At 36.5% G+C, this 27030-nt stretch overlaps 3 protein-coding genes across 3 annotated transcripts; all 3 read right to left on the minus strand.

The window, feature by feature from the left end:
• Positions 1 to 598: 598 nt before the first annotated feature.
• Positions 599 to 7695, minus strand: LOC149923614 (cytochrome P450 4c3-like). The gene is made up of 10 exons (XM_090160664.1): positions 7597 to 7695; positions 5649 to 5734; positions 5387 to 5574; positions 5258 to 5327; positions 4451 to 4577; positions 3508 to 3696; positions 1261 to 1434; positions 1134 to 1200; positions 888 to 1067; positions 599 to 792 (listed from the first exon to the last, which is right to left on the minus strand). Exons 3-10 carry the CDS (start codon positions 5526 to 5528, stop codon positions 629 to 631), a joined length of 1113 nt encoding a protein of 370 aa, XP_090016790.1. The 5' UTR covers positions 5529 to 5574; positions 5649 to 5734; positions 7597 to 7695; the 3' UTR covers positions 599 to 628.
• Positions 7696 to 9800: 2105 nt separating this feature from the next.
• Positions 9801 to 19782, minus strand: LOC149923615 (cytochrome P450 4V2-like). The gene is made up of 9 exons (XM_090161640.1): positions 19721 to 19782; positions 19465 to 19652; positions 19340 to 19409; positions 12514 to 12640; positions 10946 to 11149; positions 10708 to 10881; positions 10382 to 10448; positions 10139 to 10318; positions 9801 to 9961 (listed from the first exon to the last, which is right to left on the minus strand). The coding sequence occupies exons 1-9, from the start codon at positions 19753 to 19755 to the stop codon at positions 9804 to 9806; spliced, it is 1203 nt and encodes a 400-aa protein (XP_090017766.1). The 5' UTR covers positions 19756 to 19782; the 3' UTR covers positions 9801 to 9803.
• A 2954-nt stretch (positions 19783 to 22736) lies between these two features.
• LOC149923616 (cytochrome P450 4C1-like) lies at positions 22737 to 27020 on the minus strand. Its single transcript, XM_090161641.1, has 11 exons — positions 26780 to 27020; positions 26255 to 26367; positions 26111 to 26196; positions 25857 to 26044; positions 25731 to 25800; positions 25545 to 25671; positions 25293 to 25481; positions 24246 to 24419; positions 24113 to 24179; positions 23394 to 23564; positions 22737 to 23080 (listed from the first exon to the last, which is right to left on the minus strand). Exons 1-11 carry the CDS (start codon positions 27003 to 27005, stop codon positions 22878 to 22880), a joined length of 1614 nt encoding a protein of 537 aa, XP_090017767.1. The 5' UTR covers positions 27006 to 27020; the 3' UTR covers positions 22737 to 22877.
• Between the last annotated feature and the right edge of the window lie 10 nt (positions 27021 to 27030).

Here is a 27030-nt window from a genome sequence, read left to right on the forward strand (position 1 = left end):
TGCAGTCGCGATAGTTTCGAGGGGAAAACCCGCTCGGTGTAGTTGATAAACAACCAATCTGTTTATTCGTGGAATAAAATATTACAAATACCGTTAACGAAGTAAAACGCCTCGTTATTTACAATAAAATAAATCACGCCATATTGAATTAAATCGTTAAAATTGGGAATACACTTCAATATCTTTAGGGCAATCAGCCCGGGGAATTTTTCATATACAACGAAAGGAGGGGGAGACTATTAATTGCAACCTTCTTTTCAGTTTCCCACTTTCACTAAATTGACTAGAGAGTAAAAGCGATATTTTTAACCTCGTTTTATAGAGAAACTGTTATCAAGCAGACGTGATCGGGGTTTCAAATCAAGCAGTCGTTCTCGCTGTATAACTTCGACTTTGAAACAAATCTGTGCCAAGGCGAGGATTATCCGATAATTATTTTCAACTTCCACCATTGTTTTTTTAAAGCGTTTATAATCATGGGATACTTTCATTATTAATAATATTCGAGGTTAATTTACGTTTAGATTTTTTAATAAAACTTATTTTTGTACATAAAGTGGTTTTAACTTTATTTATTTTTTATTTCGCTATTATAATGTACAAGTGCTTTAATATTTAAATTAATAAGTTACGCTACTCGAGGGTCAAAGATCAGGCTGAAACCGCATAAAGGTCGCTGCACCATCTCAACAGACAGCACCATCTTGTCTCTATGAACTGTAGATTTGACTTTGAAACGTCGTAAAACGTTGCTCAGAATAGTTTTCATTTGCATGTACGCAAATTTGGTACCTGGGCAATTTCGTGAAGAGAAATAAATTAGATTTGATAAAAGTAAGATAAGTTATTTCGATTCGAATGATTAGAACAAAAGAGTCGATTAATACCAGGACATCCTCTGGGGCCAGCCGAGAAGGCCAAGAACGCGTAAGGATCCAAAGGAGCGCTTCCGTTTTGCATAAACCGATCTGGATTGAACACTTCCGGTTCCGGGTAGATTTCCGGATCTCGGTGGACTGCCGCTATAAAGACTGCGGCTGTCGTTCCTCTTACCAAAGTTTTATCGCCTTTTAAGGGCAGCTTATATTATTATTACGAACGTAAAAGTTGTAATATTTGAATATTGTAATCACCAATCGTTAGATCCTCACGTAATTTCCGGGCGATTACTGGACTGGGCGGGTACAAACGTAAAGTTTCCTGCCACAGTAAGATATAATTTTAGTCCAATATTAAGAAATGATAAGTATTGAATCTAACCTTAATAACGCATTCTAAGTATCTAAGACGCTTCAAATCCTCGTGGGTAACTGGAACATCCGAGTCGGAACCGTAGGTGTGGTCCAATTCTTCGTGGACTTTGCGTTGTATCTCTTCGTCGAGACCCAATAAGTACAAGGCCCAACTTATCGTAATGGCTGACGTATCGTGTCCCTATACCATACACAGAAGAATGAGTTCAGGTACTTAGAGTCTACTTTTCAGCAAACGTCAACTTGGAACTGGAAAAGTTTTCATTTCCATGTAGGTAGTACCAGTGTGAGAAATAAGGCACTATCACAGGCCAATCGCCAGTTTAAAATTAGCTGGGCCCAAGGACGTATATAAGGGGGTGGGGGTTAGGGGGTTCAACCCCCCCCCCCCTTAGGACTCGATTCCTTTCTTACGAAAGGAGCGCAACATTAAGAAATAAACAGTAAGACGTAAAAATGAATTGAAATATCCGCTACGCAGCACAGTAAAATATATTAATATATTAATAGGAGCGGGGCCGCCCTGCGCCTAGAGCAGAACATTTCCAGCAAAGCCAAAACTTTAGAATTTAAAACAAAAATATAAAAAAATCTAGAGATTATACTAGTCTATACCAAAATATTATGCACGAGTCCAGCTGCATCTTCGTGTACCTACGGTGGTACTAATAACCGTAATTAGGTAGAAGCATTGAGTTGGGAATATTAATCTGAAGGTACATTCTATACTACGAATTCGGAATTTCGGTTGGTCAAGGTTTTGATGGAGCTGCCGTCATGAGCGGCCGACTAAAAGTTGTTTTTCACTTTTCCATTTTTTATAAATTTACTGTTTTTCCAATTAATATTAACTACTCGCCGAAGAGTTTATACGTTAGATATTTTTTACCAAGTCATTAAACTTTAGCTATACACATAATGTGCTAAAATACTAGAATTGCATATTTTAATAATTACTACTTTAACATTATCCTTTTCGAATAAAAATATTAAATTTTGCAAAACAATATCAATTTTGTTCTTTGTTTTATTATCATTTTCTCGCAAATGTATTAAAAAACTTCGTTTGATACACGTTCGGAAATGTCATTGTCACTCGTCCCGAGTCTAGCCAGTACTTCAAATATGCGTTATTGCTAACGGAAAATTTCGCGCTCGCGATTTCATCTGGTTGTGTTATAACCCCCCCCCCCCCTTAGACTTTCTATATCTACGTGCTTGCTGGGCCAGTTAAAAAATTAAATGCTTGGGGTGTTAGTGGCCCTGGTGACCACTTAATACATTCTAAGTATTTTCCCTTCAAGATTTTAGTTCATTAAAAAAATATTATATAAATCCCTAAAATTGTTTGGTCTTTGCTTCTATGCTGCGTGCTTGGCCTTACAATGTGATACATTTGTGATAGTAGTGATTTTTTAAATTTAACATTGCTCAATAAAGATGTTTCTACATATTGCTTAAGCAGATTTATAGTTCTTTATTTAACACTCCGAAATTTTGAAATACCCATATGTAAGCCTATGCCCTAGCACATATTGTCAAGAATAGATAATTTGACCATAAATTATGAAAGCCTGATTTTGAAGGTTAAAATGGTAAGTAGCCAGTGGCCAGTTTTTTAAATAGGTCCAGAGTAAAAAAATTCCTTATTTCTGATAATTTATCAGCCTGGGTAGTACTATCAATTTTCATAAAGCTCAGAGGTAGCCATCTACTGAGTGAAATCGAAAGTATTATTAAAGCAACTTTCACCAACACTAAATTTTCTAAATTTCTAGCTTATAGACTTTTTGAAAATATTATCCCGATAATGTTAAATTTAAAATAATTACTTTTATTATAATATCATATTATTAATATATTATATATATAAAATAAAACAATATAAATGAAATGTAATTTATATGTATATTACAAATATTATTTAAAATATAATATTTAAGATGTGACGTATTTATAAAACAATTATAATAACGTTTAGTATTCCGTTCAAGAGATGGCACTCAAGAGCAAAAATCAACATGTAGCTTAAAATGGGCGTCGTTATAGCAGCATCTTCCGTGCGTAAATCAGTCCTTGATATATTCTGGCTACAAGTGTTATATTTCCTTTTAAAATCCGGCCTCGCGATAGAAAATTACCAGATATGTTGAGCTAGAAAACGCGTAGGGAGATAGCGTACGTACGTACGTAGCCTTAGGAGTTTTCTAGACCTGGCGTAACCTTAGACCAAGAAGCGTAACCTTTTACTAACCCCGAATAGAAAAACTTCGACTTCGTCTTGCACATCTTCCAAAGTGAAAGTGCGATGAGCCAAATGAAGGTCTAAGGCCAAATCCAGAAAGGATTGCTTGTTTTTAAAGTCGTCATCTGCACCGGCGTTATTGTTCCTGGAGATCTCAGCTCTGCGCTTGACCACGCTACACTTTCTCTCCTCGATAATCTGAACGCAAATGTCCAATCAGTGAATAAATAGTAACACCAGAAGCGTATAATGTTTATCTTACGAGATAAGTATAATAATTATCAGCTAGGCTAATATCCAAGGTTTAATTCAGCCATTAATTCAGGTGGCTGGGTTCCATTCATTGAGTTGGGAATATTTATCTAGAGGTCCAATCAAAGCGTCGGATTTCAGTATTTCGCGAAACAAGTTTTTAAAAAATAAGAATACTGCCGTCTGCTCCCAAATGACGAGAAAACTTTATCATTCTACCCGTGGCGCCGTCTATCTCTCAATAGTGCGTTTAAATAAGACGCGTTTTCCGGCATAAAGGTTATTTTTTCAAAAATAATGGATGGCGCCACGGGTCATATGTTAACGTTTTCTCGTCAATTTAGAGGAGACGGCACATTCGTAATTTTCAAAAACTTGTTTCGCGGGGAGCAGATTTTATTGGATCTCTAGATTAATATTCCCAACTCAATGGTTCCATTACCGTTAACCTCAACACGTTTTTATGGATGGGGAAACCTAAGAGCTCGATATTAAATCCCTTAAACGCGGAAGGATCTGTTCCGATTTTTCACACAGTGCCACAAGCTGGGATCAAACCCAGCACCTCTTGCTGCGAGGTGAAAGTGCTAACCACTTCGCCACCCCCATTAATCTACCTAACCTGCTAATTAGCTTAATGACCTAGATAGATACTTTTCTCGTATGAGATATATTTTGCACTTTTGATAGTACGAATTACCTTCTTCGTGAAGCCTCTAGTATATCGTAGCGCTTCGTAGAATTTTTTTCCATGAGGAAGGAATCCGAATAGGAAATCCGACCATAGCCAAAATCTGGCTACGCATTCTATTACAATTTGGCCCAGTCTGAAATTGAACAACGTTCTTTGTTTTTGTACAAAATATCGAATAAAAAATTTATATTTAGCTAAACATATTTCTTAGTTGTTACTATAGACAACTTACATAAAATAATTATGTAATGACTTAAGGTTGGGTACTCTTTCTAAAGATATTTATACTTTTAGAGAAATTATATTCCTTAGAATTCCTTTGGAGAAATTATATTCTTAGAATACCTTTAGATAAATTTAATTCTTAAGAATATCTTCAGTTAAATTAAATTCTGTAGGATACGTTTAGATAAATTATCTTTTTTTGATCAGCTTTAGATAAATTATATTCTTTAGATCAGCTTTGGAGAAATTATTTCTTTAGAACAGCTTTAATAGAGAAATTGTATTCTTTAGATCAGCTTTAGAGAAATTATATTCTTTAGATCAGCTTTGGAGAAATTATATTCTTTAGATCAGCTTTAGAGAAATTATATTCTTTAGATCAGCTTTGGAGAAATTATTTTTTTAGAATACCTTTAGATCAGTTATATTCTTTAGAATACCTTTAGAAAAGTTATATTCTTCAGAATACCGTTAGAGCAATTATATTGGAAATATCTATAGAATATGCTAAATTCTATACAACCCCATAAAGTCTTTATAGTGATTCTAAAGAGTTTCCGTAGAATTAGTTTTTGATAAAATACTTACGTGTGAATGCTCTTTAAGTATTTGGAATCCTCCTTATCCTGAACGTGTAATTGAATCCCCATAGCCGTTTCTTTAATTAAATATTTAGTTTATGAAATATTTTTTTAATAAATTCAATAAGAAACTAACCGCAAATGATATCCAACGTACAGTAACTAATCAGTGGCAAAAAATTCACTTTTTCACCGGCAGTTTTGCCCAATTTCTTGGCTAATATTACAGATTGTTCTTGAAAAATATGCAAATAGGATTCGATGATTTTTGGGTACATTGTGGGCCCGAGCAATTTTCGGTGGGCTCGCCAAGTATCGACATCGCTGTAATTAGAAAACTTGGTTGGTATTTACATTTGCGTATTTAAATTAAATAACAGAATAATTAGGGTAATTACCTGGTTAGTAAACCATTACGAAGCCATCGTTTGGCGGAAGAATACTCATTCGATTTTTGAACATTTTCTTTACATCTTAGTAACGCCTATTAAGTGTATATCGTACAAGATAAATATGAATGCTATTTGCTTGAAACATGTACCATCGCAGGCTCCCGGTAAATTTTCACAATAGAAAAATGTGATTTAATAATAGTGTGTCGAGCCTGCCAAGTTACACGTTTAATTTCTATGGTTTAGAGGGATACTTTTCTCGCAAGAGATATGTTATCAACTTCTGAATTTATATGTCAATCTAATCATAGCGAAATTAATAAAATTAATATTAAATAATAATATTAATAAAATTAATATTAAATAATAATATTAATAAAATTAATATTAAATAATAATATTAATAAAATTAATATTAATAAAAATTAATATTAAATAATAATATTAATAAAATTAATATTAAATAATAATATTAATAATATTAATAATATTAATATTAAATAATATTAATAAAAGTAATATTAAATATTTTATTATTTAATTCAATTCAATTCAATTCGAGTTTATTACCTGCATATAAACATGTTTACAAAAACACTTTTCAGATATATACAGGGTGGTCATATTACATTATATTACATTAAAGGTTTATATTAATAAAATGAATTGTCGACTTTTCCAGCTTCGTTTTGACATAAAACATATTACATTCATTTAAAATATGAAAATTTTAAGACATTGCACAAAAAAAAAATAATAATATTAAATAACATATTTGAAAATTATGTAATTTCGCAATTCTTATTTGTTATACTGAACTGGTCAGAAGTGTTTTTTTAAGAGCGTTTCTAAACAATGACTTATTATTACAAAAGATGTCTAATTTAGTACAAACATGATTATAATCAGTCTGACTGCGTCTTATTGCATCTAGCCTTGATTGGACATTGGATACATAAAATGTTTCAGTATTTCTAGTTTTACATAGGTTTGTATTTAAATTCACACTTGCAATAAATTCCATACAGTCTATATTATTATGAACGATGTTATACAGGAACATAATTTCTAGAAATTTCAGTCTGTTAGGTATCGTTAATAAGTTACATTTTTTTAATATGTTTTCATAGTCATAGTTTTTGTTTTTCCAAATAGTATTTTCCCAGAAATAAAAATACAACAATCTAATAAATTTTCGCTGAACTTTGTCTATCTTCGTTATATTTTCACTGCTGCAGCCACCCCATACAATGATATTATTGATATTATATAATATTACTAATTTTATTATTTAATATTATTGATATTATATAATATTATTAATTTTATTATTTAATATTATTGATATTATATAATATTATTAATTTTATTATTTAATATTATTGATATTATATAATATTATTAATTTTATTATTTAATATTATTGATATTATATAATATTATTAATTTTATTATTTAATATTATTGATAATATTATTATTAGAGTTATTTTCCGAAAAAAAAACAAATGCGGAAAAATGTTTGGAAAATTTTCCAGAAAATGTTCCGAATTGCGGCAAATTTTCCGCAAATGGGAAAAATAGAAACATAAATTACTTTTTAAGGGTTTGAATTCTAGACTAGTTTAGATGTTTCGTTTTACTTTTGGATTGGAAAAAATGAGGCGAAAATGGCGCGAAATTGAACTTGGCGAACAATATTAGGCTAATTATGGAATGAAAACTTTTTTTCGGAAAAATAAAGAAATGTTGTCGGAAAAAAGGCCTCGGTAATTTTTCGGAAAATTTTCCGAATTACAACTCTAATTACTATATTATTAATACTAAATAATATTATTATATTGTTATATTTGATAACATAAATACCTAAACTATTAATATTAAACAATATTATTATATTATATTTGATAACGTAAATACTTAAACTAATAATATGGGAATAATATTATAAAAACCTTTGCTGTTTTGGCTTTAGTCAGGCACACCGTGGGTGTGTTCAAGATCCAGAATTTGGCCAGGCCTTCTTTACCGAACACGTGACTTAGACCAGCAAAAAATTCGCCGGTCACTACAGAGGAATATTATTAGCAACTAATAATAAAACTATACGTCCGTAATATTTTACCCTAATTATGCTTCTTTCGGGAATGAATATTTATTACTGAGAGCTATTTACAGAATGACGTAAATTTGTGTAATGGGAGTGCCAAAAAGTGCATAACAAGTAACTCTCAGTAAAATATTTTAACGTGAAGAAATGTTTATAGACTTATGATAATACCCGATAAAATATTGAACTATTGGACCTCAATCTTAAGCAAAAACCCGTTTCTTCGAATTTTATCATCCTTTAGCGCTCCTTCTGGTATAATCGCGAAACATTTCCACCCAAATACAAAGCGCTCATAAAAAAAAATAAGACTTAATAATAATAATAATAATAAGCTAGGCTAATACCCAAGGCACCACTTTAGGCCTAAGTCATCTAGCGACTTTTAACGCCTTAAGCGGGTGAAAGTATTTCCAATATCGACCACCGTGGCGCTACAAGTGGCGTCGCCCATAAAGAACCAAGCGCCCAATCTAGATTTGAGTCCCTTAGTTTATTTGTCCAAGATTAAATAATTTGGTTAATATAACAACAACAAAAATTGAAACTCACAGACGCAACTTGACACGATGGGCGTTCGAAAACATAAAATGTATTTCATGAATTTAAAATTGGCGACAAATACATTTCCTTCGATACCGGGGATATTTCGTACCGAATCGGATAGCAATAAGAATTTCCAAATGAAGTTTAAAGGAGCTAGGACGTAACGGAAGCATTTTTCCAAGTGCCACGGAACTCTCATTTTCACCCGCCGAACTTTTTCGAAATGAAAATAAAACTGATTTTTAGCTAATTGCATCCAATACAATAATGAAAAATATTACCCTAGCAAGGTTAGCAATTTAATCTTTAATTTTAACACGTGCGAGGTGAAATACCCTGTTCTTCGTGAAACCTTGAATTTTGGCCGGTAGTGTTTTTAGGTTTAATACTCATATATCCGAAATTTACCCTTCGAAAACGTAATTATTTTGAGCAATTAATCGATAGTGCTTTAATATTACAATGGCGCTTTAATCATGTCCACTTAAAATGACTTTAAATTCTGCAATCCTGAAGCCAACAGTTACTGATAACTTTCAAATTTCGAGCAAATAAATTTAAAATAAGCCTCTCAAAATAAGTTTAATTTAAAAATATCGTAACAGACTCTTACGAAAATTCCCGATTGTATTTTAGATTGATCTTTTACATTGAATACTTAAATTCGTCATAAGCTAGGCGAAAATATATAATTTTCTTAAAGAATTTTAAAATTTTAATTTCAGTTTTCTTAAAACTTGATTTATCGAGTTACGTTGTTTTTTAGGTAACTAACAAGGAGAGTACCCGAGGTGTTTACTGCCAATTTTGTTCAAAGTCGGGAGTAATGTAGACCTATATGACATATGAAATTTCCCAAAAGGAGACGTTGCACTAACCATTCGATTTGCCATGGTAACCGAAAATGTTTTTGGCCACTTAAAACAAAAAATCTCCATTTAAAAAAGCATGGGATTTGCTGGGTTTCACAGGGTACTTCCTACGTATTTTTTTTTATTTGAAAATCACGAAATGGGTGATTTGGACCACATTTAGGTAAATTTCATGAAGTTTGGGTAAAATAAGGAAAAAATCTTATTTTTGTTTTAAGTGGTCAAAAACATCAACAATCTCCGTTTGGAAAATTTCATATATCATACAGATCTACATCACGCCCGACTTTGAAAAAAATCGGCAATAAACATCTCGGGTACTCTCCTTGTAAGCTTTTGTTTTTGAAGTTTTATTAGACGCAAATAATTTAAAATAATTCTTTTTATAAAAAATAAATAAAATATTACAAAGTTTACTGACACGTTCGAAACGAAAACGCCAATTTTCGTCGTCACACGTACAATTTATAAAGAAATGGGGCCAAAGCAGTGGCATAGCCAGGGGGGCACAGGGGGCAGATGCCCCCCCGAAACGTATGGTCGTACGTACAAATATTTTTATTTTTTTACTTTTTTTTTCAATGGTGTGCCCCCCCCCCCGAAACAAAATTCTGGCTACGCCACTGGACCAAAGTCATCGGGCGCTAAATCTGAGCGAAATGCCGCCAATGGGGCTCAAAACCATATCGAATGAAAGGAGCATTTTGTCCCTGGGGACATCCGAGAACACAGTATACCGCCTGAGAATGGTGCTTAGGATGACCTTCATCTGCAACATCGCAAATTTAGAGCCTGTAAAATGTGGTTGGTTGAAAAAAATAATATAGCGAGGGAAAACCTCATTGAAATAGAATACTACAAATTAAGGCTGGTTTTCACCGGGGCGAAAACGTCTCGCCAAAAATACCAGTTAGGACTAATGGTTTTTTGCGTCGACGCGTTTTTGCCCTTGTGAAAAGCAGTCTTTACCCGGGCATCCTCTGGGTCCAGTAGAAAAGGCCAAGAACGCGTAAGGATCGAGCATCGACGCATTGCCCACGAGAAATCTTTCCGGGATGAATTTTTCCGGATCAGCGTATACTTCCGGGTCTCTGTGAATTTGGTAAATGTTGATGCCGCAAGTCGTTCCTTTGGGTAGAACGTAACCATCTGGAAATATTTTACGAACGGTCGTTTCAAATCATCCGAAACAAAAGCGTCAACTGTCAAAACCTATTTTTAAATCTTCGTCCAGGGTTCGTCCGAGAATTGGGACGGGAGGGTAAAGTCTAGCCGCCTCCTACAATGTCAACCAAGCGGATACAAATGTTATATTTTACATCAGATATCATTCATGTCAGACCGAGGGGTCTGACATTTGTACAAATCCCGTACACTCTAGAGATAAATGCTTTCAGAAATCTTGAAATCAACTTGAAAATCCCGAAATTTCGACGAAAATTAGTTTTTAATTTATGAAATAACTTTGAGATTCAAAAGCCAGTAAGCAATATTTGCTAATGTCAGACCCCTCGTGTCAGACGTAAAAGGAAGCTGACTTTGAGGACGCATTCCAAGTACTTCAAATTTCGCGTGTCCTCCAAACAAACGGGGATGTCGGGATCGGTGCCAAAGACGGCGTCCAACTCGTCATGTACGTTCTTCAGCGACTCTGGGTCGTGTCCCAGCAAGTACAAGGCCCAGCTAAGGGTCATGGCCGACGTCTCGTGTCCCTATCGCGCGCCACTGATGATTAGGGCGTATAGCGCTCTCACAATATTAATAAATGGGTCGTACCCCCAGTAGAAAGACCTCGACTTCGTCCTGGACGTCCTCCAGAGTGAATGTCTTGTCGTTCAAATGGAGCTCCAGAACCAAGTCCAGGAACGAAAGAGACCGATTCTTAGCGACGCCACAACTGTCCTCTTCCAAGTTCTTCTCGTTTGGATGGTTGTCTCCGTCCAATTTGCTCAACAATTCTTTTTTGCGTTCTTCTATAATCTATGTATAGTATTTCAAAGGATGTATAGATCGATTTACAATTTATAACGGGCAAAGACGACTTTAAAGGGGTAAAATTCATCCGAGGTAACGTGGTGATGGCGTTATTTGTTAGTAGATGGCGCTCTGATAGCAACATGACGTCATAATTTTGATTTTCAACGATTGGTTGAAAGTTTTCAGTTTTAGTGGAGAACGGTTTTGTCGAGATTTAAAATACAAAATTATCTTCCCTGATTGGATATTTTAAAATCGTATTATAGTTTCATCTATGGCGGAGAGTGTTAACTACTGTTAAAATTAATTGTTAAATTTAAATTACAAAAATTATATATTTTTAATAAGAATTGAAAGTACTATTATTTAGTAATTAATTAATAACTTTTTAAAACCGTTTATTTTTCATAAACTTAATAGTGTCGCCATCTACCTCAAACATTATTAAATAGGAAGGTACCTCGGTCCTCGGCTGGATTTCGCCCCTTTTTGAATATTTCCCTGTAGGCAATATGTGAATGCGTCAATTCAGGTTAGCAGAGAATATGCGGAAAATTTCGCGTTTCTTTGGAAGGAACGCTAGAGCGCGATGCTATTTGAAGAATGGGGTTTTGGCTTATGATTCGAGCCCCGTAGTTTATTCGTCCAAGCTTCAACTACAGCTTCGTTTTCTGATTTCCGGAAGATATTATTCGCGGTATTCACGAGCAATTTAGTCAAGATGGTGACCATGGCTCAAAGGCATGAGCTGATAGGGGAAAGGGGGATGACGCTAACCTTAAACAATAGAGATGGTGACGTCACGAATGCCATCCCTTACTGGCAGGAAGGGGAATGCCGTCCACATATTTTAAGATCTCACCTGAATACAAATAGCCCCTTAAAAAAGCTTTATGTAATTTATATTATTTTATAGTTTAATTTTCCGGAAAAATAAAATGCGGAAAAAATTTCCAGAAAATTTTCCGCAAATCAGAAAAATAAAAAATTTGAAATATAAATTACTTTTCAAGGGTTTTTAATGTTTTAAACTTTTTATCGATATAAAATGTCTAATATCAGTAAACATACTACAAAATATTAATAGTTTTACATTGTTAATCAGTTTAAACTAGTCTAGAGGTTTAGTTTTACTTTTAGATTCGAAAAAATAAGGCGAAAATGCCACTTAATTAAATTTTCAAACAATATATTAGACTAATCATAGAATGAAAACGGTTTTTTATTTTTTTTCGGAAAAATACGGAAAATTTTCCGAAAAAAAGGTCTCGGTCATTTTCCGGAAAATTTTCGGACTTACAACACTATTTTTTTATCCCTTCTTCGTGATTTAAATTTTTTGGTTGAAAATATGCAAATGATCTTACATTCATGGTAAAATTCCTGGTGTAGTCTAAAGCGGCGGTGAACTTTCGGCCCTGGGGGAACAGTTTGAAAAGGCAGTAGGGCCACAGCCACGGTTTTCCAATACGGTCGATGCAACTGAAACTTAAACTACGCTTCGAAAGAAAGAATTGTCTCAGATGTTACCGGATTCGAAAGGTAAATGAAGCATGCTGCGCAGCGCCTGAAGCAATAATTTCGTACTTTAGGTAACGTGTCTGTCTTGGTTTTGAGAATCATCATACTCGATAATTTCTAAAACTCATAAAACTCGAAAATTTCTAAAACTCATAAAACTCGAAAATTTCTAAAACTCATAAAACTCGAAAATTTCTAAAACTCATAAAACTCGAAAATTTCTAAAACTCATAAAACTCGAAAATTTCTAAAACTCATAAAACTCATAAAACTCGAAAATTTCTAAAACTCATAAAACTCATAAAACTCGAAAATTTCTAAAACTCATAAAACTCAAAAATTTCTAAACTAATTTAACTCAAAAATTTCTAAACTAATTTACTCGGAAAATATATTATATTATCAATCTAAAAATATGTCAAATTACCAGATTCGAAAATTATTATCAAGCTAAAAATGTTTAAAATTATCACATCCGATTTTTTTTTAAATTAAAGGGACCAATTTTTCAAATTAAAGGGATCAATTTTTAGTTCCACATCTATGTATGTATACAGGGTCTTTTTTTTTGCTCGGAAAAGTGTTTTTTTTCAAAAACTATTTATAGTACCGATTTCAAATTTGGAAGGTCAATTCTCTATACCGGGGGACATCAGTTTGAGAAATTTGAGCGTTTTCGGTAATGTTTTTCACCAATTTTGAAAAATTATTTTTCGACCACTAGGTGCGAGATAAAAAAATTCTATTATAAAGTTGTAGGCCGTCATCGAAAACCCTTAAAAATTGTTCACTCGACGAAAAACAACTTATTTATCAGTGAAAATTCGAGCTTGAAAAATTTACAAGTTGGTGAAGCCAAATTACGATTGTTTGAAACGATAATTGAAAAGGGAACAAGTCTAATACAAACGTAGTAGTGTTTTCACACTTGAAAAAATGTACACGTTTGGTTTTTAAATGCAGATATTTTATTCACATAAATGTTTACAAAACATTTTCAATAATATCACCATTGGCTGCAACACAGGTTTGTGCGCGGACAATTAAGTTCTCTACCATTTCTGGTGTGACGTCTCGGCAAGCACTGATTATTCGTCTAATGAGTTCCTCCCTAGTTTCAATGGGCGTGGCGTATACCTTTGCTTTAACGAATCCCCAGAGAAAATAATCCAGCGGTGTTAGGTCAGGTGACCTTGCTGGCCAATGCACTGGACCATTTCTCCCTATCCACCTTTCAGGAAACTCGTTGTTGAGGTGCTCAGTTACTTGCCGGGAAAAATGCGGAGGGGCGCCATCTTGCTGAAACCACAACTAACGTCTTTCAGCCAATGGAAGGTCGTCGATTGCGTCACTCAGTTCGTTCTGTAGAAAATGTAAATACCTTTGGCCGTTGAGGTTCGTCGGCAGGAAAAAGGGACCAATCAAACGGTTTCCAACAAGTCCAACCCAAACATTGACCCGTTCAAATTGAACCTGGTGATGATATTCAAAACCCCAATGTGGGTTGATGTCAGACCAAAGATGGCTGTTTTGATGATTAAAGGGCCCATCTCTAGAAAATGACGCTTCGTCGGAGAACAAAACATGGCGCAAAAATTGTCTATCTTCTTGGACAGCATTTAGTAACCAGTTGCTAAATTCATAACGTCTTTGATGGTCTCCGTCAATTAGTTATTGGTGGAGCGTAGCTCTGTATGGGTGATAGCGGTTCTTACGAAGAATTTTCCACACACGATTTGCAGAACAACCCAAATCAGCAGCGGCGTTAGCGCAACTGTGACGAGGATATGCCACAAAGTACGCGAGTACATTGTTCTCGAAGTCTAAATCCGGTAGACCCAATCCGCGAAACCTAGGTTGCAAGTTACCAAATTGATTGAAATCGTGAATTGCTTGTCTTACTGTATTTACAGATGGTGCTCCATTTGGTTGTCTTTCTGCGAAGATTTCAGTCACTCTTCTAAGGTTTTGCGCTGCTTCTCCATAGTAAATGGCAACTATCTCGGTACGCTCAGCTACTGAATAACGAGGCATTGTTCGAAATATTATCAAACACTGATAATAATCTCCCAAAGTTTTCCTTTAAATACCCAATGCATGTTTAGGATTGACCTATAGCCTCGTGTTTTTTAAATCCGGTCGTTTTTTTAACCAAAGTTTCAACTGGATTAGGTAATTCGGTTTCAATTATCGTTTCAAACAATCGTAATTTGGCTTCACCAACTTGTAAATTTTTCAAGCTCGAATTTTCACTGATAAATAAATTGTTTTTCGTCGAGTGAACAATTTTTAAGGGTTTTCGATGACGGCCTACAACTTTATAATAGAAAATTTTTATCTCGCACCTAGTGGTCGAAAAATAATTTTTCAAAATTGGTGAAAAACATTACCGAAAACGCTCAAATTTCTCAAACTGATGTCCCCCGGTATAGAGAATTGACCTTCCAAATTTGAAATCGGTACTATAAATAGTTTTTGAAAAAAAACACTTTTCCGAGCAAAAAAAAAGACCCTGTATATATATATTATAAGAAAACCAGTTCTCCGAACTGAAAAAACTGTTTAGAGCTCTTACCACCCTTAAAGGTGCAAATATTAGTTTTAATCTAATTTTATATCTTCATTTATTTAGTAATGTAGTCAACCATACATTCTTATAAATGACAAATACTCTATTCCTTCCATATCTTTTTAATGGAGTAACGTAACAACAACGTTTATTCCAGGAATAATGAATAGGTTCTTCTCTATCTGCATAACCAAGTTCCGTGGGGTAAAAGTAGTTAACGGCGATTTGTCAGCCCCTTTCATCTGACCCCCCTTAAACACTTAGTAAAAAATACGTACTCTTATAATATTGGATCCGTTTGACTTTTAAATTTAGATTATTTTGTTAATCTTTATTACTGCTATATATTGTGTTAAATTTTCAGCTCTGTCAGATAAATTGAGGGCGCAACATGCCCCCTTTTCCGATTGTGAGCGTTGATTTACGCACTCTAATTATTACCAACTGAGTGACTTAAAATTTAATTTCCTTTTTAAAATACGTATTTACGTTATCTCTAATGGTGTGCCATGTTTCGGTGCCCTAGAAAAATTAGGGGCCCTTGGGCGCCGCATAAACCACATTACCGCTGACGTTCGTTTTTGCCTTACGCAGAGTACGAAAGTTCCCAAAAAAATATTCCCGGAGAATGGGTTATTAATAGATTAGTTGCTATTGGATTTTAGATACGGGACCCAAACTTAGAATTCAGATAAAGAAGGTGAAATCTGACGCTTAATGTCCGGAAAGTGAGCCCACCTCCCCGCAAGCCACCACGTAGCGTTCCCAACTTCAACAAGGCTGACTACCCGGCCATTTCGGCGACCTTATCGCGAGTGACTGTAACTCAAGCCACCTCGGTTCATGACGCTTGGGCCACTATCAAGGCGGCCCTTCACTCTGCTGTACTCGCTCACGTCCCTTTGAAGAAACTATCCTCACGGCATAACCTGCCTTGGGTAGGTCAGTCTCTCCGCCGACTCATTCGCATTACGAAGCGTCGCTGTAATAGGGCTTGAAAATACCCTTCCGCTTGTAACCAGCAGAAATTCTCCCATCACCGCTCCATTGTCAAATTCGCTCTTCGTGCTGCACGTACCCATCACCTGGACCGAGTGGCATCAGATCTCACTAACAACAGGCGACAGTTTTACCAGCTTGTTTCGCAAAAAGCCAAGCACTCTGGTATCTTAATGGCCCGGAGGGTGCTATCACCTGCGCAGAGTCTAAAGCCAAACTGATGGCCGAAACCTTCAAACGCACTTTCCCTGTTCACACATTTGAAACTGTCTCCCTTCTGCCGCCCCGATGTCCTGTAATGCCTCCGATCATCTTCACGGAGCAAGGCGTACAACGTCTACTGCAGAGCGGCAAGTCTTTTAAGGCTGCGGGCCCTGACGGAATTCCCGCTGCTGTCTTGAAGAACTGTGCCGTGGCCCTGGCTGCTCCCCTAACGCGGCTTTTCCAACTCTCGTACGACTCTGGGAGTATTCCGGCTGATTGGAGTACAGCTAATGTGACTCCCGTTCCAAAGGGCGGTGACAAATCAAATCCGTGTGAATACCGCCCGATTGCACTACTTTCCCTGGTGCTCAAGGCTGATGAACATATAGTGGCTTCGGACATAACCTCCCACCTTCAAGCCCATGATGTTCTGCAGCCTTACCAACATGGTTTTGGCAGTGGCTTTAGTACGGAAACCCAACTACTTTGCTGCGTTGAAGATTGTCTCGACGGGCTGGAACGCGCTGGACGTGTTGACATAATCTTCCTCGATTTCCGTAAAGCATTTGACTCTGTCTCTCACGAACTCTTAAAAGCCAAGCTCCACTCCTATGGCATTAGGGGCCAGACCTTGCTTTGGCTGGCTGCCTACCTTCAAAACCGACGTTTCCGTGTGGTGAGACCAGGGGCTGCGTCCGACTGGCTTCCTGCGGCCTCTGGTGTTCCACAGGGTTCAGTCCTGGGCCCCCTTTTATTCGTCATTTTCATAAACGACATTGGGGACCATGTTATCTCCCGACTGTATATCTTCACCGACGATGTTGCGCTCTGAAGAACCGTTTTCGCCCCCTACAAGAGGATCTCAATCGTATTCTGTCTTGGAGTGACTCTAACAGGCTACCTCTAAATGCCTCCAAATGCTCAGTCCTCTCCCTTCAACGCTCAGGGGAGCTAGCTCACTCTCCCCACTACCCCTTGGGGGATATCGAACTGAAGTCCGTCACCTCCCAAAAATACTTTAGGGGTAACGCTATCCTGTACCCTTGATTGGAATCCTCATATCTCGACCGTCACTTCCAAAGCCGCCCGTGCCCTAGGTTTTGCGCGCCGACACCTCTCACATTGCTCCTTCCAGACAAAAACCCTCGCTATTAAAACATATGTCCTCCCCATTCTGGAGTATTGTTCCCCAGTCTGGTCCCCCAACACCGCCAGCGGCATGCGTATACCATTGAAACCATCCAACGTAAAGCCCTCCGTTTTGTTGCCAACATCGGTTTCTCTTGGAGTACAAGCATGACGCGAGTCTTGAAAAACTTTAAATGGGATTCCCTCTCGGACCGTCGCCGCGTCAAACGCCTCGCAATAGTAAACAGTGTTATTCACCGCTCCAACGGAGCCCTGGTCCCGCTTACGTCCGCCATCTCGTCTTGGCGTCGAGCTCCGCGCGGAATGAAATCCGCGGCCCTCATTCTTCCTGGCTTTCGACTCTCCGTCCGCAGGCACTCCTTCCTCCCCTCTTCGATCCGTGACTGGAACTCTCTCCCGGACTTCCTAAAGTCCATTCCCAACCCCAAACAGTTTCGCAAGGAGCTAACTGAGTTCCTAGGACTTTTTATTTAACACGTTTACATGTAATAATGTAACTCCTTTATTTTGATTTATTTCCCTTGTATCTCCCTCACATTGTACTGTTTTCCTGTACATTCAAACTGTATATAATATCTCCTCTGTATATGTATAATTTGTATTGTCCACTGTCTTAACGTGATGGGTCTTAGACCTCTTGTTGAGCAATAAAAGAACTAAAGAACTAAAGAACTTTTAACACGCGCCGAGGCTTATTGAGCGTAATCGAATTTTCTTCGTCGTTCCTATTGGATTTGAGATACGGGGCTTAAACTTTGGATATAGGAAAAGAAGTTTACGTTTGACACTATATTTAAATAATTTAACCATATGAACATGCGCCAAGGCTTATAGGGCCTACACGAATTTCCTTCGTAGTTTGGATTGGATTTGAGATACGGGGCTCAAACGTTTAATACAGTTAAGAAGCTGAAATCTGACCATATGCGCTACACCTTCCATATCTTTTTAATGGAGTGACATACCAAGGACGTTTTCTCCAGGAATAATGAATAGGTACCTAATTTTGTACTGCTTAACCCTTTATCGCGAGTAGAAGTCTGGCGAGCGCACGTGGATTTTCTCAAATGTTTCATATCGATTTCAGATATGGAAATAAAAAAAATAAAATTTCTCCTCATCGATGTGGAACTAATTTTACGGCCTTGGCCGATTTGTTTAAATTAAACGGATAATTTTTTTAAATTAAACAATCGGACTTGAAATATTGGTAAACAATCGGACTCGAAATATTTTTAAAAAAACGGACTCGAAATATTTTAAAAAAAACGGACTCGAAATATTTTTAAAAAATCGGACTCGAAATATTTTTAAAAAATCGGACTCGAAATATTTTTCAAAAATCGGACTCGAAATATTTTTAAAAAATCGGACTCGAAATATTTTTAAACAATCGGACTCGAAATATTTTTAAACAATCGGACTCGAAATATTTTTAGAAAATTGGACTCGAAATATTTTTAAAAAATTGGACTCGAAATATTTTTAAACAATCGGACTCGAAATATTTAAAAAAAATCTGACTCGAAATATTTTTAAACAATCGGACTCGAAATATTTTTAAACAATCTGACTCGAAATATTTTTAAACAATCGGACTCGAAATATTTTTAAACAATCAGACTTGAAATATTCCTAAATAATTAGACTTGAAATATTCCTAAATAATAAGACTACAAAAATTGGGTAATGATTGTCTAATGGCGCTGCGAAGCACATTGTATAAAGAAAAGAAAACGATGAAATCTCACGTATGGATGCTATTCAGGTAAAACGAATCTTCGTTTTGTTGAAGACCCAATTGAACGCCCATGGCCGTTTCTAAAAACATTTCCGCCATTATCCCGAAATTTTAGCAGATTGCCTTTTAGCTTACCACCGATGATGTCGAGTGTGCAATAACTGATTAGAGAAGATATTTCCACCAGTTGACCCTGTCGGCCCTTCAATTTCTTGGACAAAATTAGCGCTTGTTCTTTGAAAATAGGCAGATACGATTCGACGATTTTGAGGTACATGGTGGGTGCCAACAGCCGCCGATGGTTTCTCCATATAGATTTCTCACTACAAGTTCATTAAATTCAATTTCATAATAAACTATTGAATTTAATTTAATAACTGTAAAATAGTACCTGGTTAATAAACAATTTCGCAGCCATGGTTTCATTAACTCGTATTGAATCGATTTGTTCACGTTTTCTTTGCAACGTAAAAGAGGCTAGTGTATTAAATATTATTAAAAACAAGCTACACTATATATAGGAACGCTACCAATTAAAGAAGAAAATAACTTCAACCAGAAGTATATCTTAGAGAAACGTATTACTGTAAGTTTACTTAAAATGGCAATCATTGAAAACATGTACCTTAATAGGTAGCCGCTGCATTATCAAAATAATTTTCAGAAGTAAACAAAATGATAGTGTTTCTAAAACTATCATACATTGCTAAAATCTTTTTTATATAAAATTGAAATACCTTTTATAACACTTTTAAGTAGCTTCGCTGAATAGCTACAACGCCTTTGTGGTAAATTCGCGCTCATTACAACCGGTTTCGATGACTCGAAGGTACACGTTTCAAATAGAGAGATACTTCAAACAGGGCCGTCTTAAGACCTTTTTAGGCCATGGGCTAAATTATTTCTTAAGACTTTTGCGATCCCCAACGGTCAGCCTTTGTATGTCCGTTGTCTAAATTTAACTACACAATAATCAAACCAAAGCTTTTAATTTCAAAAGTATAGTCCTACTGAAAATTAGATTTTTACTGACAGTGACTCGCTGTTAGGTTTTAGAAATTCTTGGTACCGTATGATGCGCGATGTGGCGATGGGTCAAATTACTTTAGACGTAACTAAAAGATACGTAATATTAAATGAGTATAAATAATATTTAATTAACTAATCCCTTATCCCTAGAGTAGAGGCGGTATGGATGGCCTTTCCGGGGCCCCAAACTGGCTGGAGGCCCTGAGTTGTAGCCCACTTAACCCATGCCTTAAGACGGCCCTGACTTCAAACGTTTTATACTTCTGATAAAAGATATAACGTCAAGCTAACACGAGCCTTAATCGCTTAAAATGTTCATACTTTAACAGACTTCGCTTTGGTAAGAAGGACCGCTTTAAGTTGGAAGAAACGAAGAACTAGAATTCCTTGACAATCGGAAAGCTGATGTAATCCATTTATCAATTCCAACGCCACTAGTTCGGAAATTACATATATATCCCACTTCTTAAAACATCAAAATCTTCGTCACTTACGATTCGTGGTTCCTAATTTTCGGCTTGTCCATAGAATTGGACTTAAAATTTCCCAAGTCGCCGTCCAGAACTTACCGTATGTTGGCAACGATTTCGCAGAAAGCGGTTTAAATTCTTTGGACTCGAATACCAATTTTGACCAAAATATCGTCTTGAAATTCCAAAGGAACACTTCCAACCGCCTAAATTGTACCAAAGTCCACCTCAGTTTTCCCATTATGAAGAATAAGCAAGGCGAAACTTAATATTACAATTCAAAATCCATAAGATTCCAAATAAGAAGCTAACACATTTGAAAAATCGCTTTATATAAATTCGGATTCCAGTTATTAAAATCTGGAAGAGCCAATGAAACTCCGTTGAAGAAAATTGTCCTCCTTATTAACCTTTCTGTTAAATAAATCAAAATGCCGAAATAATTAGTAAAAAATAAACCAGGTTACCTAAATATAAGAGATTTGTACAATAAATGACCCATGAAATAGGCTTACGTGTTAAATTAATATTCAACGTAGCGTATGAACGGTAAACAAAACCCGATATCGGACTGTTTCGCAAACGTCGCCATAAAACTTCCTTTCGAAGCGCGAAAATTGTAATAAATTGTAAGCCATTAAGCGAAAATAACCCAATTTCCAAAAAGATTAAAGTTGACAAAAATGGCTCAAGAATCACAATGATTTAATTCCAAAGTGCCCGTTTGAACTATCTCGCAATTACATAAATTATTATTACACTAAAGAAGGAATTACGGAAAAGATTTATTAAAAAAAAAGACTTATCTAAGAAGGACGTATAGAATGGCCGTTTTTTCGGCTGCTACAAACATTCTCGTCTATCACTCGGAGTGGGTTGCCAAAAATGGGGACTTTTGATCAAAAATTAACTAGTATTTCTCAAAAAACGTTTTCGTTAATAAATCTTTCGTTGATTTCCAGATTCATACAATAGGTTTTTCTATAAAATTAAATCATACAAATGTACATATCTTGTATAAACTGTTATTCTCGACGTCACTAATCCAAAGTTTAATTTTAATCTAATTTGAATTTCCAATTCTGAAGCTCATAATAATAATAATACTAATAATAATAATCAGCTAAGCTACCCAAGGCACAACTTTAGGCCCAAGTCATCAAGCGACTTTTAATGACTTTAAATCAGCTGGTCGGGTTACAATGCGTAGTTTGCTCAGGATTTAGTCAATCTCTATAATTATCTAGCATCTATTAATTAAATTATACAAGGTGTTTCAAGGTTTATGTAAAGATTTTAAAGAGTTGTATGGGGTGAGTTGAGAAGTATGCCTATTTTTTACCCATTTTCCTACGATGAGTGAAAAGAGCGCCAGAGAGCTTCAAAGTGTGGCCTACTAGCCCCTGGAAGTAGGCTGCAACAAGCGCGAAACCAAACAGCAGGGAAACGCGACCATTAAGGTTTGGGTTCGTGTGATAGGTGAAAAAGGACTTTGTAAACAAATCAAGGTAACCAGCGTAAAAAGGTAAACTTAAACAGTATTTAAAATCCCTGCTGCTTGGTTTTGCGCTTGTCGCAGCCTACTCCCAGGGGCTAGTAAGCCACACTTTGAAGCTCTCTGGCGCTCTTTTAACTCATCGTAGGAAAATGGGGGGGAAAACAGGCATACTTCTCAACTCACCCCCTACAACTCCTTAAATGTTTTGCATAACCTTTTGAAACACCCTGTAAAAGTCACTGCGACCTTAAATATAAAAAACTGGGCAAAAAAAACACGTTATAACATTCAAAATAAATAAAAAATCGAGGGGAATCTAGGTTTCAGCAATAAAGTAGAGAGTGGGTGACTAGCCTTGGAATAAATCAAGTCTGAAGACGTGACTCAAATATTTCCCAAATTCTCTCCCTTTGATTAAATTCCGTGTAATAGAGCGATTAAACCACCTCTCGAATACGTGTAGGGGGACTTTTAGGACGGTAGATTGTACGCGATACAGCTACCCTTTTACAAATTTCGCCTACACGTTTGTGAAGGCAGACTTAATCCGTCTAATATTCACGGATTGAATCGGATGAAGATAGGGAGGAGCTGTTTGAAAGTGGGATGAAGGTCAAAGATAAGTCTTCGGAAGGCCTCAGCACCATTTCCACGGACAGCCGGATCCGGTCTCGAGGAACGACGGAAACCACGCTAAAACGTCTCAGAATCGTACTCAAGACAACCTTCATTTGGAGCATGGCGAATTTTGAACCTGCGTACGTTACATTTTTAGATTATTTTAATCCGAACACAGTCTCGCGAAGGACTAATAATAATAATAATAATAATAACAATAATAATCAGCTAGGTTAATACCCAAGGCACCACCTTAGGCCCAAGTCATCTAGCGACTTATAATGCCTTTAAACAGGTGGCCGGGTTACAACGCGTAGGAGGGTGGTGGCAAGCCCTTCATGCCACGCGAGCCAACCGATCCCTACACTAACTATTACCTTTAACCTCTACAAGTATTTATGGAAAGGGGAACCGAAGAACCGGGGGAAAACCCCTTAAAAAAATCATACCAGGACATCCTCGGGGTCCCGCTGAAAAACTCAAGAAGGCGAAAGGATCCAAGGTATTTTCCAGGAATCGATCCGGCATGAACCTTTCCGGGTGCGAATAGACATCCGGGTCTCGATGGATCGCCGTAATGTCGATTCCGCAATTCGTGCCTTTTGGAATCGTAAATGAACCTTCAAATTCGAATGGTAAAATAAACATCTTCGACTGACATCCCGAATTGTAACCCGCCGATTTTGTTCAAACTCGGGGGATTGGTAGACCTTCATGTATCATGTAAAATCCTAAAGGGAATTTATTCAATGGGCAACTGTTTTGCTATGGCAACGAAAAATGTTTTTGACAACACAAAATATTAAACTTTCCCATTGAAAATAACATGGGAGTTTGACCTCAAATTGATCAAACGTTCATCAATTTTGAGGTTTTTTGTCAATTTTTATCTATTTTTCTATTTTTGGTATTTTCGAAATTTTAAAATTTGTTCAGGAATCGGTCAGAATCCCATGTTATTTTCAATGGGAAAATTTCCATTTGTTGTTGTTAAAAACATTTTTCGTTGCCATGGCAAAACGGTTGCCCATTGAATAAATTCCCTTTAGGATTTTTCAAGTTACAGGAAGGTCTACCAATCCCCCGAGTTTGCACAAAATCGGTGGGTTACATTTCGGGATGTCTCCTTGTGAGTTATAGTTAAGAAACTAAATTTTAGAGCTCAAACCGATAATCATATCCCGATCCAGTTGACGCCCCACAATTGAGACTGATGGGAAGAGCCTACTCGATTCCTGCGTTAACGTTATTCAGTTTATTGACGCTATCAAGATAGTACGATATAATGTGGATAAACTTACTTTAATGACGCATTCCAAGAACTTTAGACTCTTGGCGTCTTCCAAGTTGAAAGGAACATCCGGATTGGTCCCGAAAATGTCGTTGAGTTCATCTTGTACCTTTCTAAGATAGTGCGGATGTTGTCCTAGCAAGTACAAGACCCAACTCATAGTCATAGCCGAAGTCTCGTGCCCCTGTTGCAAACCTTACAATTAAATTACAATTCTTTTTTATACCAAACCAGGAATCCATACCTCTACTTGGAATGCTTATAGTGAAGGATGATAAAATTAGCGAATAAGTAGTCCATTATGAAAAGGGATAATTGACCGATTTCAAAATTACGTTTTTGCGCGTGACAGTACCTTTACATTGTGAGGTATAGCAGGCTTTTTTACCTGCTTTTATACCCTAACATGGCGGCGTATTTTCACGCGCAAAATGAATTTTAAGATCCCCCGATAATGCTAAACTCTAAACAAATTTGAAGAAATTTAAAAACTTACAAATAGCTCGTACCGATAGGTCTTCGAGCAAACAAAATGACGCGAAACTCGGACCAAATAGATCTTCGAGTGAAAAACTAAATTAAATTAAATAAAATAGCCAGAAATTCCAACGGTAGACCGGTTTCGTCCTATTTGGGACTCGTCAGTACCGTGCGGGAAATCTGGCTCGCGACTATAACACCGAATAGAGAAACTAAGCCTAAATATTATAAATTTCAAAATGAGTTGCATAGCAACGGAAAGCCGAATAGGGGGAGAGTGGTGGAGATTAGTATGAACGCAATGTTAAGTTAAAAGGAACCACCTATGGACTGCATTGTAAAGGATGATAATGCTTATCGTGGCAGATTTTCGTCTCAATGTGGCTGACGGTTATTGTGACGTCACTACGTTAACTTAACAAACAACTATGTGATAGGGGAGAGCGCGCAGAGGGGATTTTTTCTCTCGTAGGCGGGGCCAAAGCCGTCAGAGTGATCTGACCATACGCGATACGGCAGGATAAGTATTCCAAGTAGAGGTATGGATTCCTGACCAAAGTAAGCGAAGTAATCCTACCCCTAAAAGGAACACCTCAACTTCATCCTGAACGTCCTCGAGAGAAAAATGTTTGTCCTGTAGATGCATTTCTAAGACCAAATCTAAGAAGGACAAGTGACGGTTTGCTACCAGTTGACTTTCATCATCATTGTCGACCTCTCGATGAATTGTTCGGTTGACCATCTCTCGTTTTCTGTCCTCAATGATCTGATAATGCGCGGAAGACAATAAGAATCGGCGCTTGCAACTAAAATCGAGAAAGTGACGAACCTTCATAGTGAAATCCCGAGTGTATTGGAGAGCGGCCGTAAATTTCCGACCTTCTGGAAATATTTGATAGAGCCAAAAAGGCCAGTACCACGGCTTGGAATTTCTATCGATGCTACTGTGGCTCAAGCTATCATGAACCAAGAAATAATTTGTACTTAGAAATGAACCAAAACTCGAAATATTTACGTGTGAATGGCGTTTAAATAACGCTTGTCTTCGTTGTTTTGAAGACCAATCTTGACGCCCATGGCCGTTTCTGAAGTATTAAGGTTGATATAATACGAACGACAAGGTTAATTTAACGAGACTCACCGCAAATAATGTCTAAAGTGCAGTAGCTGATTAAAGGAATGAAGTTGACCGACATCCCCTGTTTTTCCCTCAACTTCTCAACCAGAACCAAAGACTGCTCGTTAAAGATGGGCAGATAGGAAGAGATAATTTTAGGGTACATGGTCGGGGCCAGTAACTTACGTCGACATTTCCAAATGATTTTATTGCTACAAAATAGGTCAAAGTTATCAAAAAAATAAACATGATTAAAATAACCCAACGGGCTAAAATACCTAGTCAGTAGGCAACTCCTCAACCAGGGTTCCATAAAGCGGTAGTGTATCGACTTGGAGACATTCTCTTTACAACGCAACAAAACCTATCCAACAATTCAACGGTTACGTTACCTAAATCGAACATCGCCACATGAAACATACTTTGGCAGTACTAGCCTTGGTGATCATGACGCAAGGGTAGGTGAACAACCATAACCGGAATATGCCATTGCGTCCAAACATGACGTTCAATCCAGCTAACATTTCGTACAAGGCTGAGAAATGGACGCAAAAATGTAAACAACTTAGCAAATATTTACCATATTTCCCGTAATTCTAAAATATTTACCATATTTCCCCTAATTCTAAAATATTTACCATATTTCCCCTAATTCTAAAATATTTACCATATTTCCCCTAATTCTAAAATATTTACCATATTTCCCCTAATTCTAAAATATTTACCATATTTCTCAAATAGTTCCCATAATTCTCAAATATTTCCCAAATTTTCTATTTTTCTAAAGATTTTCCAAATTTTCTATTATTCTAAAGATATTCCAAAATTTCTGATATTTCCCAAATATTTTTAAAATCTCCGATGTTTCCCAAATAATTCCCATTATTCTTATTTCTCAGATTGTCAATATTTGAAAGCAAGCGCCAAATGCACCAAATGACACTTACACTCGGTTGTGGACAAGCCCCTTTTATGGCACAGCAGAGTGCGTAGAAGTGTGTAGGTGGCCAAATAGTAGGTGCCATAATAAGGCAATTCAACTTCTGGTACGCGGCCATTCTTGAACATAATGAACTTTTGGCACCGCAACCACGCCAATTTAAATTTGCAAAAGATAAACGCTAAGAAATGACTAACTTCCACCATTCTTAATTTTTCGTATAGTGTGATCATTACAAATTATAAATCGAAGTTGCCT

This window comes from Leiobunum rupestre, chromosome 10 (genome assembly GCF_980474605.1).
Source record: "Leiobunum rupestre chromosome 10, qqLeiRupe1.1.hap1, whole genome shotgun sequence".
NCBI classification, from domain to species: domain Eukaryota; kingdom Metazoa; phylum Arthropoda; class Arachnida; order Opiliones; family Sclerosomatidae; genus Leiobunum; species Leiobunum rupestre.